Here is an 11,866-nt window from a genome sequence, read left to right as displayed (position 1 = left end):
CTTATTTCAATCTTGACATTTTAAAATTCAAATTCAAACTTTTGGCCCCTTTCTACTAGCTATTATGAGTCAATTTAACAAATGTTTATACAACTTGTTTGAATATAATAATATTTAAAGATATTCAATGTGCATGTGAATTCATAGAGAAATCTCATGCAAAATATATTGGCTTTGAAGAATAAAAAGACTATTTAAATCACATTTGCACATAGGCCACCTACATGTTGATTAAATGTTGTTTTCAATTGGTATATTTTTTAATCATCATTGACTCAACCTAGCAAAAAGGTTTGAGCTAAGAGAAATTGTTCACCTATAAAATCAATAAATTTCTAAATAGAATTCTTAAACACATCCTTAACAAACTTAAATATTAAAAAAGTGACGGTGAAATTTTTTTTTAACCACATGTTCTCACATATCATTTTCATGAGACACATATTAGATTAGAAGGCACATCACATTTATAACATCAAAAATTGAAAATGAATCCTTCATTAATTTTACAAATAAATACTTTATCTCTCTCACACTGTTTACTATTTATCTTAATTGTTTAGTCTCTAAATATTAATTATGTACTAATTATTTACATTTATTTAATTAAATTAAATTATTTCATTGGATATTTTTCTCTATATCATCCATATAAAAACCAATTAGATATAATAAATAAATAAATAAATAACCATTATCATTATCAAAAAAAATAAATTCTTATAACAGATTACTGATAAAATCAGCTCAAAACTATACCAATTAAAATCCTAAACATACACAATTTAACACTTGGAAAATACATCGCTTCTATAGAACAACTTCCAGTTTATTTATTAGCTAAACTATTTACCGATCTTACAAACATGACATACAAATTTGCTTGTACTTCTTCACTGCTACAAAAGCTCGATTGTAATTAAACAATACACTATAACAGATAATACGTAGAACCTCAGAGCTTTTGCCTGATGTGTTGTGAGACTCTGGCCTTCCTAGCCTTGTATAAGTTGGAATACAATTTCTTCATCCGAAAGGTGAGAAGCAAGTCCAGGCCTAATCCCAAAAGGCAAATTCCAGCCATCACCAGGAAAACCAATCTGTAACAGTGTGCCCCCACGCATGTCTTTCCATTTTCCACATATAACTCGTGTTGCCCTCTTAAGAGACCGCTGAAATTTACATATGACCATCCTCTAGTTAAAAGTGGTGAGATTACATTTCCTTTCTGGTCTTTGGCAGCCTCAATGTCGTATAAAATCCCAGCCAAAAGGCCAGAGAAGAGGAAGGACCCCAACGGCAAGTTGAGGATGAGGAAGTTGTAAATCAAGCCGTAATATTTCAATCCAAAAAGCTCAGATGCCGTGGGAACTGAAATGGAGAGACGAACGCCATAGCAGATGCCCACCACCACAGACCCAATGTAGAGAGACCCCTGCATTCCGACGGCCATTGTTATGTACCCCACTATCATCACCACCTGCGATATAGCCATCCACACCGGTCTAGGTACACCCGCCTTCCTGAAAATCCAAAAGTTTTGGTCATAAATGAGAGCATCAGATCTGATCCAAGTTAGGGAATCTCAAGACCAAGCATGAAGTAAATGGGTGAAAACAGTTTTTTTAACATTTAGGAGCCTAATCAGGTTATTAAATTGTGTTGATCAATCACACAATCTAATCTTAAATATATTAAGCTAATTAATTATACTATCATTACGGAACTTAATAACTGATCCAGTCACCCAGGTGACCCAGATGTCTCGTATACATCTTTTTATAGTTAAATTGAATTCACCGTTGGTACTTCTTTCAGTTGTGGAATTATTCTAAGCTTGAGTTTGAATATTATATTTGTAGAAAACAGGATATACCTTAGAAAATGCTCAGAAATGGAGCCCGCTCCAATCCTCCCAAAGAATCCCCAAATGCTGATGAGAGACACAAACACAGAAACGTCAACGTAGCCCATGGCCAGCCCAATCTGACCCATGTTGTTAATCACTGCCATTCCAGTCCCAACGCCGCAAAGAAACGCCAAGAACAGTAACCAGAAGTCAAATTTCTGCATCGCCTCAAATATCGTATGATCTTCACCAATAAGCGGCGTGCGTGCAATCTGGTTCAGGCTTGGTGGCGGCGGTGGCGGCGGAGATTGAGTAACAGCAGATACAGAACTGCCAACCTCGGTAGAACGTTCCTCGTCGGTTTCTAACAAGGGCTCTAAAATTTGTTTCCTGCTCGATTTCGCGGGATTCGATCCCCTGTGGGCAGAAAAGCGTTGCTGAATCGAAAGTTTGGCGGGCACGATCAAAGGGGCGGCGAGAAGAAGCAACAAGAAGCCCACAAAAGCACGCGAAAGCACAACTCCGTGCTCGCCAGTCGTATCGAAGGCAAGCAAATAGACAGCGGAAACAACTGCCAAGATATTCAGGACAGAAAAACTGTTAACTTCCTCTCTCTCTTCCCTTTCGTCAGCTGCAGGAGGCACGGGTCGCATAAACACCATGGCCGTGAAGCAGACGAGGCCAGGGATGACAGTGAGCATCAATAAAAACGACGAAGGATTGCTGGCAAAAAGGGCACTACAAATGTCGGTGAAAATGGCGGTGCTGAGGCCAATATAGCCTTTCAAAATCCCCACCACAGGGCCTCTGTTCTTCGGGAAGTTGCGCATGCACGTAACCAGCACGGCCGTGTTCATCCACGTCGTGCTGTTTCCTCCCATGCAAAGAAACACACACATCTGCGCCGCCATTTCAAGCCATTATTAGCACCTACACAATAACATAACCCAAAAACCAGAGAAGAAGCAGTAAAAGTTTACCTGCCAATAGGGCGGAGGTCGAATCTTGTGACTGACCACCAAGCATTGAGCACCGTAACCCAGGAGTCCTTCAACAGAGCCAATGAGCAAAATCACCCAGGCCGGCAAAATATCCGAAGCAAAACCTGCAACCAAACCGAAAGCTTTCCCCACATCTTTGGCGACGCTGAGGTTATTAAGCTGCACCTGGTTTAACCCCAAAATGGCCTTCAGGGCCACAGAATAATTGGCAAATGTATAGTTATTTCCAGCAATGGCCTGCACCCATATAGCCGTCACAAACCCTAACCACTTATTCGTAAGCAGGCCTTCCAATCTGTGGCCGCCCATTGAATTTTTAGATTTCAGAGTAGATTAGAAAGGCTCTAACTGAAATTTCTGGCGGTCGGTGCGAACCGAAAACTATGCCTTTCTGATTCCGTGGTAGGCGGAGAGACTGGGTTGAGTTTGTTATATAGAAGTGGAGGAGTCACGACTGTGTTCAGTCGACAATTGTCAAGTTGATGAGTTGTACAACAATTTTCCGAACGTCCGTACGGTACAATAGTGGTGCCGTGGCAAAGCAGAACTCGTTAGACATACGGCAAATGTACGTAAAATTTTTGCCGCTAGTCTAGTGATAGGACATTGGGTGTATCAGATTTGATTGGAAAACCCCACGCAAGATTCTTCCACTAGGTTAACAATCTGATTCAATTTTTATTATATTAATAAATATCTCCGCCAATTGAAAGAAAAACACAGGTTTTCTACCAACCCATCAATTACTTTTGTTGCAATTTAATGACGTCATTCCACGTGTATTATTCAGGAGGAGAGCTGAAACCTACTCTCACCAAATACGGTGCCTGTTTTATTTTGTCTCATAGATTTTTTGGTCAAAATTTACCTCCTCTTAGGGTGGGGTTCGATTAGGGTGGGGTTCGATGGAGGGGGCTTTTAAATTGGTAGTAAATAAATTTAGTTTCTTTTCTAAAATTTATGTAATTGAGAAATGTCATAATACATTCCTAAGCTGGTGGGGCAATTTCACCCCATTTTCAGCAGCTTAGGGTGGGGTCCCATGGAGGGGGCTTAAGCTCTATTTTTAAGGAAGAGGCAGTCCCATGAAAAAAAAAATTTTTGGCTACGGGATTAATTAGAATCTTTTCCTAAAAAATAGAGCCCCGCCCCTACCTTTTAGGCTTGAAAATCTAAGCTTGTGAAAATGGGGTGGGGCTAGAAATTGCCCCACCAGCTTAGGAATGTATTATGCCATTTGCCAATTACATAAATTTTAGTAAAAAATCTAAATTTGTTTACTACCAATTTACTTAAATTTAAGAGTTTAAACTTAAGTTAATCTGCACTACAAAGTTCATGACATCCTTAAATTTTTAAGGTGAAGTGCAAAACAAAATCCATGGGACCGCCAGCTAAAAAAGCTTAGCAACTCCAGCTCTATTTTTTAGGAAGCCCCCCTCCATGGGACCCCACCCTTAGATTTTCAAGCCTAAAAGGTAGCGGCTCTATTTTTTAAGGAAAAGATTCTAATCAATCCCGTCCTTAATAATAGAGCTTAAGCCCCCTCCATGAGACCCTTGCCTTACCCCATGTCTCCATGCCTTTAAATCCATTTTCTGCTTAAAAATAAGGAGTTAGAGTGTCCCCATACAAATTTTTAATCATGGGAAAATGCCACATGGAAGCACAAATTTGTTTGCCTCCATTTTTAACATTTTTCCTCTCTAAAATATATCACATATAATCATATTAATACTACTTAAACAATTTATTATTTATGTGGCAGAAGAATTTAAGTTGACTGCTTAATTATAAGCAAAATATGAAAATTGTTCATGGCCACCTGCTCCACAAATTGCTCCTTAAAATATTGAGGAGTGACTGCTAACCAGAATAAACTAACCAGCCACATGAGGACATGTCCTTAATAAAAAAAATTTGGTACTCTTAATAATTGAGCAGGGTATTATAAGTATTAATAATTTTTATTTAACAATATTTTATCACTAAAATCTTGTGAAAATATGAAATGAGTAAATATTATTATTCGACACTTTCTAATGATCATGTTCCTTTCAGCGTGAGGTCAGAGAATATGATAGACATGTGTATTTATATATATGTATGTTAACAATGATTGTAAGAAAATTAAACAACTTTTTGACACTTGAATCCAAGAGTTTTTTTTCATCAAATCATATATTGTTCAATACAAGACTCATCATGAAATAAAAGACTTATTAATTTGATAGATATATGAAAGAAAACCAAATACCTCAATAAATGACACCAACAAAAATACAAATTTTCAACACCTTACTTTTTGTTTCCTAAAAGATAACAATTAAAATATTAATAAAATTCTTTCTCCCAAGTAATTCCTACTTTGTTAATGAATATTAAATTATAACTCGCATTAGATTTAGGGATAATCAGTTTTGAACTGATGACTTTCACCACGTCAAGGTGACACTCTACCACTGAGTTATATCCCTTTCCTGTCCTCATCTAGAAGGGAAATTGTAAGAACTTTTCATTCCCAAAGAATCGAAAATGAAACTATATTATAACTCTTCATTCATGACTGTCCTAAAATTTATCATGAATATTTGCGCTGAAAAAGGTGGGTGATAGGTGCCCATAAAAAGTTGAAAAGACCCCACGCGATAAGCGATAAGATGTGTCAACACTCTCTCTCAATCGCTTTCATTGTCTCTCTCCCGATTTTACAACTGGAAACACTCGTTTTCGGACAACATACAAACATTTGTTTCCCATTTGGCGGATATGCGATGAATATATACCTATTCTATAAGATGCCCCATCTGTCAAAACTCATTTACGTGTATGAATGGAACTTATCAATATAAAAGTCTGCATTTAAAAGAAATTCGCATATGTCACTGAACCGCTTAATATGTTGCGTTTAAGGCTGGATGGACAAGCTCTATTTAGTTCCATGTCAAATATCTTAATGTATGTATTTATGAGCATTAATGAAGATTCATTCTATTGCAAAATCGACAGTGTAAAATACGCAATACGGAGCTAGAATAAACGCGTCCCCAATATACCCGTCCCCATCTAAGTACAAATGTAACATTGCTATAATTATGTTATTATATAATTGTTTTGTATCTTTGATTATTATTTTAAAATTATTAAGTAGAAATGAGAGTCTTATTAAGGAGAAGATTCTTGTATATTAATTTTTTTAAAGTGTTTTTAATATTACGTGAAGATATTAAGTGAATCTATGTAGTTATCAAGAATTATAAGATTTATTAGGGTTAAATTCACATTATACATTTGATTTTGTTTATAGAAGTTGAATTTCTGTGTATAAAATTGAATGTTTTAATATAAATTTCATAGTTTTTTTATGTCAAATAAATTCTAAAAAATTTAAAGTATCAATTGATCTATTTTCTCAATTAAATTACATTTAAAGTAAATAATTATAGAATGTAAATTAAATAGTTATTATACAATAAACTAGTCAATAAAACAATAATTAGTTACAAGCATGTAAATAATAAATAAAATAGTTATTAATGGAAATTAAAATTTTCATTTGTAAATAATAAGTAATTTTAGTTTTTTATCTCAAATAAATACTATTGTCATTGTTTACTTTGAATAATTAAAACAAATATATATCATAGTGGATTAGCAATGTTTGACTTCAAATTGAAAGGTTGTGGCCAATAAAATTAATGTGTGTTTTGTTGTTTATTTATTTGATTTCTTTTTACTATATTTTTAGTTAATAGCTTTATTTTCTTTTATGAATTTATTGTTAATACTATTAATAAATGATTTTTGTAGTATTTGGTTTTTTAGTACTTGTCTTTAGGCTAGTATTATTGCAATTGATTGCACCCAATTTTCATTAACTAGTTATTATTCAATTCTTTCTCCACCAATTATATCTTTGAATTTTTTCTTTTGATGTTTGTTTTCACTAATTATATCAATGAATTTTATTTTGGATATTTGTTTTTTAATTTTTAAATAGTTAGATGCGTGATTTTTAAGTTTTCAATTTACATAAATTATTTTTCTTCAATCCAATTGGCTCAAATAATTTGCATCTTATTATCACATTTCCCGAATCCAATTTCTAATTGTGTTTTTTTGGAAAAAATTTAAGTCTTTAAAATAATATTTAGCATTTTTTGATTTTCTTTTCAAATTATTTTGACTTGTATGTAACCTAATTCAATTGTAACCATTATTAAAGTGGGATTAATGTGTTAATACCAATCATATAACTCTAATTATATGAAATCCTAACTATAACAATAAACCAAATTGAGTTGTAATTATAAATGAAATTGAAAACTAGATCTAACACTAAATCAAATTGAACCATAGCCAAAATTGTAACTTTAACCCTAACCATAGTTGAATTCTAATCCTAATTACTTAAAAGTGTTATTTAAATTTGTTAGAGTATTTGGGTATTTACTTGATTAATTAAACCTTCTTTGTTTAATTATTTAGGTTCCCTTTATCTCTTTTACACTTAAGCTAACTTTAGGTGCATATAATTAATTATTATGTGCAAACCTAGGTTTTCCCTTTTTAGGGTTTATTGGCCTATTAAAGGTTGAGTTCTTTCTTTTCTTTGTAAGAATCACATTACATATTTTTGTGAATATTGAGCTCTCTCTTTTTGAACATATTCTCTGTGTTTTGTATGTTCTTCAGATTTTGCTTCATTGCTTCTCCTTGTAACAGGTTATTCGGCTTGCAGAAGATCTTCAGGCTCTTGTGGGGTTGTATTTCTCAACTCCTATATGGTATCAGAGCTTCAGATTTGCAGCTACCTATTCTTGTTTTGAGATTTTTGGCTTTGGAAGCAGATCTGGGGTTTCAGGAATTTTTTTGTGTACCTAGGGTTTGACCTTTTCTTTCTAAGCACTTTGGGCCTAAACGGACCTCACCATCGTGCTTAGAAGGCCCCGAAAACCCCTATGGTCATATAAAATTCGACCTATTTTGGTTCCTGAGCCTCTGGGTGAATTTTTTTCTCAAATCCAGGTCGTACGACCCTGGCACGCAGATCGAGAAAAAAATTTTAAAAAAATATTTTTTCCCTTTTTACGGCATGCAAGCCGAAATTTACTTTTAATTTTTTTTTTGAAAAAAAGCGAAAAAAAAGGGGGAAAATTTTTTTTTTTGGGGAAATTTTTTTTTGGGGGTTTGGGGGTACCGCAGGGTACCGAACTGACAGGCCTGTCAGACCTGTCAGTCCGGCCTCTGCGGCCCCCACCGGTGGCCCCTCCGGCCCCCATAGCAAGTTCTTCCCGGCCTCCTGCCGGCTCCCGGCCCCCGCCGGCTCCTCCTTGTGGCTGCCGCTTCCCGGCTACCCCTCCGCCTGCCGCCGCGCTCAGCCGCTGGCTTCCTCGGTCACCGCTTCCTGACAGCACTGCCTCCCCCGCCACCACTACTCCCTACGCCCACCGCCTTCCGCCCCTGCCTGCCTGTGGCCCAGCTCGCCGCTCAGCCTGCGGCCTCTACCCTGGCCCCCGTCGCTCAGTCCCCGACTGTCGCTCCGGCTCCTCAACCCTTTTTTTCTGGCCGGCCACCGGGCCACCGCCCAGCCACTGGAGCTCTGCCCGACCGCCACCGGTGCGCCACCCATTGGCCACCGCACCACCAAAGAGCCACCAGACTCCCTTTTTTGGCTTTTTCAGGGGGGATTTGGTTTTTTGGCCCTAGCTTGGGCATACGGAGTCGGATTTTGGCGAACGAATAGGCATGAAAAAGCTGGTTCCAAGGCCGACCTCATGGTGTTGGTAATTTTTTCTAATTTTTCTTTTTGACTATGTTTTTTTACAATCAAAGTGAGGTCTCTTTTTTGTACTTTGGGAGATGTAGAATGAGCATCCGACCTCCGTTTTTCGAAAACTTTATATTTTCGGAAAGCATGTTCTATGTACTTTCCAAAAATATGAGTTTTTTTTTCCAAATTCTGGTCCATGCATATTTTATTCAGTTTTTTTCTTTTCAGCACTCTGGTGGATATCGTGGTTGTTTCAGGTCTTGGGATCTCTTTTCCGAGTAGGGTGTCTCTGTTTTGATTCTCGTTTCTATTTCCAGTATTCTTATCATTGTAGCTTGTAATTATGCAAATGCACTGAGATAAAGTGCCATCATGCATTGTTTACTTGGAATCTTGCATATCTTGTGTCTTGTTGTACATGCACTGTTGATCAAGTGCCATGAGGGGGTTGATGTTTGCCTGTTGTTTGCCATCTTCCTTTGTCAAGTGAGTGTTCCTTCCACGACATTCGCCTCATGATGATGTGTCTCAGCACCTTTGATGTTCTTGGTTCTTCGTCATGCAGTTGTTTTTGGCTGTCCTTTTCAGTGTTCCTGTCCCTCTCCCACTTCCACATTATGGGGAGGTTTATCCTATTGGTTCTAATGCTTTCGTGGTTCGATTGATCAGCTCTTTAGGCTTTGGTTTCTCATGCCATCTGTATCTTCGATTTCAGTTGTTTTGCCTTGTTTGCCTCCTGATTCGAGTAGTGTCATTTGAGGGCACTCATGCAGATTACAGTCTTCTCTACCTGGTCATGTTCTAGTTCAGTGGATGTTCTTCAGATCAGCAGTTATTCTTCGACAAAGTTTGCATGTTCTTCATGCTTCAGTGGTGTTCTTTTATCTCTTTTTGGAGAGGAGTTTTTTCCCACTGGGTTTTCCCCTTTGTCTCCATTTCATAGAGATTTCATTGTATTTGGGTACCTGATCAGGCCTTGTTGCCGGAACCCATCTTTATTGCTTTCAGTAACTGTTCTAGGTTTTAGCTTCTCCCTAAGTCTAGCTTAAGGGGGTGTGTTAGAGTATTCGGGTATTTACTTGATTAATTAAACATTCTTTGTCTAATTATTTAAGTTCCCTTTATCTCTTTTACACTTAAGCTAACTTTAGGTGCATATAATTAATTATTATGTGCAAACCTAGGTTTTCCCTTTTTAGGGTTTCTTGACCTATTAAAGGTTGAGTTCTTTCTTTTCTTTGTAAGAATCACATTACATATTTTTGTGAATATTGAGCTCTCTCTTTTTGAGCATATTCTGTGTGTTTTGTATGTTCTTTAGATTTTTCTTCATTGCTTCTCCTTGTAACAGGTTATTCGGCTTGCAGAAGATCTTCAGGCTCCTGTGGGGTTGTATTTCTCAACTCCTATAAAATTGTAACCCTTAATCTTGAATGCAAATTTTATTAGGGTTCAATTTGGCTTAGTTTAATTTAATTTATCAACATTTGTTTTAGTGTTCAATTCGATTTATTTTAAGGATTATACATTCTAATTCTAATATTTAAATAAATTATTATACTTGTAAATTAATAAATGTTTCTTTATTTAATTTCTTCTAACTTATGTCTGTGGATGCTACTAGCTTTTATATATATATATATATATATATATATATATATATATATATATATATAATTAATAAATGAAAGCCAATCTATATCTCTAGACTTTCTTTATATATTTTTATAATACGAATTGAATGCTAATTAAAAAATTGGATTCTCTAATATTCAATAAGATTACACATATTTACAAATATTATAGTTAAGATTAAATTAACTAACTTAAAAAATAGAAAGATTACCAAATGCATTCATTATAATTATAGTTACATTTAATTATAGTTTTATTAAAGTTATAAAATAAATTTTTGAGTTAAAGTTAAATTATGATTATAGTTCAAATTAGGATTCAAAGAGGTTAGGAATAAAATTCAATAAATGAAATTTCTTAGACAAATTTTTAGGTACAATAGAATAATATTTAGAATGTTTAAATTTTCTTTTCAAATTATATAGAGTCTGCATCTTATATATATATATGTGTGTGTGTGTGTGTGTGTGTGTGTGTGTGTGTGTGTGTGTGTGTGTGTGTGTGTGTGTGTGTGAAATTATAATATTATTTTAGTTATCTTTGTTTCATGCTTGAAAATCATAAAATTAAATCTGATTAGGGGGTAAAGATGATCACGAATCTTTAACTAATCAAATATAATCAAACATAACACAATAGAATATCAAATTGAAAGAAATGAAAGATTTAAACTAAGTAAAACTCCATATTTTTGATATGTGCTTCCATTGTTCTTCTTTGAAATTGTGTGGGTGGCTCTCAGGTATTGCATTGAAATTCTTGCATAGATTGGCAATTACTTTGAAGGATGTGATCTAGTTTTGTGATGAGGAGACAACAAACTAGAAGGAGGTAATCTTGAACTAGCCAATCTCTAAGGCATACAAACTCAACTGATAATCCCTGATTCCAAAGATCCTTACACAACACCAAGTCAAGCAATGATTCAATGACACCAAACAACACCTTGGGAAAACCCAAAGGCTCCACTATGTCCACTTACAAACACCTAACTCTTCTCAAGTTCTTGTGTGACTACACACACCCTTGCATACATGAGTGGGCTACTACTAGGCTTTAGGGTTTGAATGGCCCACTTGACCAATTCAACACAATGATCCTTGGAGGGGTGCTCTCACAACACCTTAATACAATTGAAATGAGATTTCATGGTTTAGGTTCACTAGAACATCAATTTTGAATCACTCGCCCACAAATTAAATCGGTTGCTATTAGGCCTCCATTTGAGGGAATCGGGTGATAACTTTTGACACCCTGAGGATCTAAGAAAACAAATTATATTTTTAGATACCCTTTTGGGAGTTCTCAACAATATCTTAGTTTTTGGTACCGGATCAACTTGCAGAAATCCCAACCGATACTACACTAACAGACCCAATAGGGCTATTAGACCTATTTGACTAAACGCCTTTCACAAATTGGTTAGGTTCTCATAATGGGTGACCACCAATGACCATGAAATATTATGTAAACCTCCAAAATACTCTTCTACCACATTCAAACCCTTTTCCAATGCTCTACCACTCAATTCTCACACTGCACTCATCAAACCGGTTTGTCACATAGAGATGCCAAACCTAGGGTTAGTTCTCCATCCTCTTCACCCTA

At 35.8% G+C, this 11,866-nt stretch overlaps 2 protein-coding genes across 2 annotated transcripts; both read right to left on the bottom strand.

The window, feature by feature from the left end:
• Nucleotides 1-808: 808 nt before the first annotated feature.
• LOC131080098 (protein NUCLEAR FUSION DEFECTIVE 4) lies at nucleotides 809-3,272 on the bottom strand. The gene is made up of 3 exons (XM_058018193.2): nucleotides 2,830-3,272; nucleotides 1,877-2,748; nucleotides 809-1,523 (listed from the first exon to the last, which is right to left on the bottom strand). The coding sequence occupies exons 1-3, from the start codon at nucleotides 3,157-3,159 to the stop codon at nucleotides 956-958; spliced, it is 1,770 nt and encodes a 589-aa protein (XP_057874176.2). The 5' UTR covers nucleotides 3,160-3,272; the 3' UTR covers nucleotides 809-955.
• Nucleotides 3,273-5,836: 2,564 nt separating this feature from the next.
• LOC131860327 (uncharacterized) lies at nucleotides 5,837-8,482 on the bottom strand. Its single transcript, XM_059214728.1, has 3 exons — nucleotides 8,302-8,482; nucleotides 8,051-8,257; nucleotides 5,837-5,916 (listed from the first exon to the last, which is right to left on the bottom strand). Exons 1-3 carry the CDS (start codon nucleotides 8,480-8,482, stop codon nucleotides 5,837-5,839), a joined length of 468 nt encoding a protein of 155 aa, XP_059070711.1.
• Nucleotides 8,483-11,866: the final 3,384 nt, after the last annotated feature.

Source organism: Cryptomeria japonica, chromosome 11, assembly GCF_030272615.1.
Source record: "Cryptomeria japonica chromosome 11, Sugi_1.0, whole genome shotgun sequence".
Taxonomy (NCBI): domain Eukaryota; kingdom Viridiplantae; phylum Streptophyta; class Pinopsida; order Cupressales; family Cupressaceae; genus Cryptomeria; species Cryptomeria japonica.
This window is presented reverse-complemented; position numbering and strand designations above follow the sequence as displayed.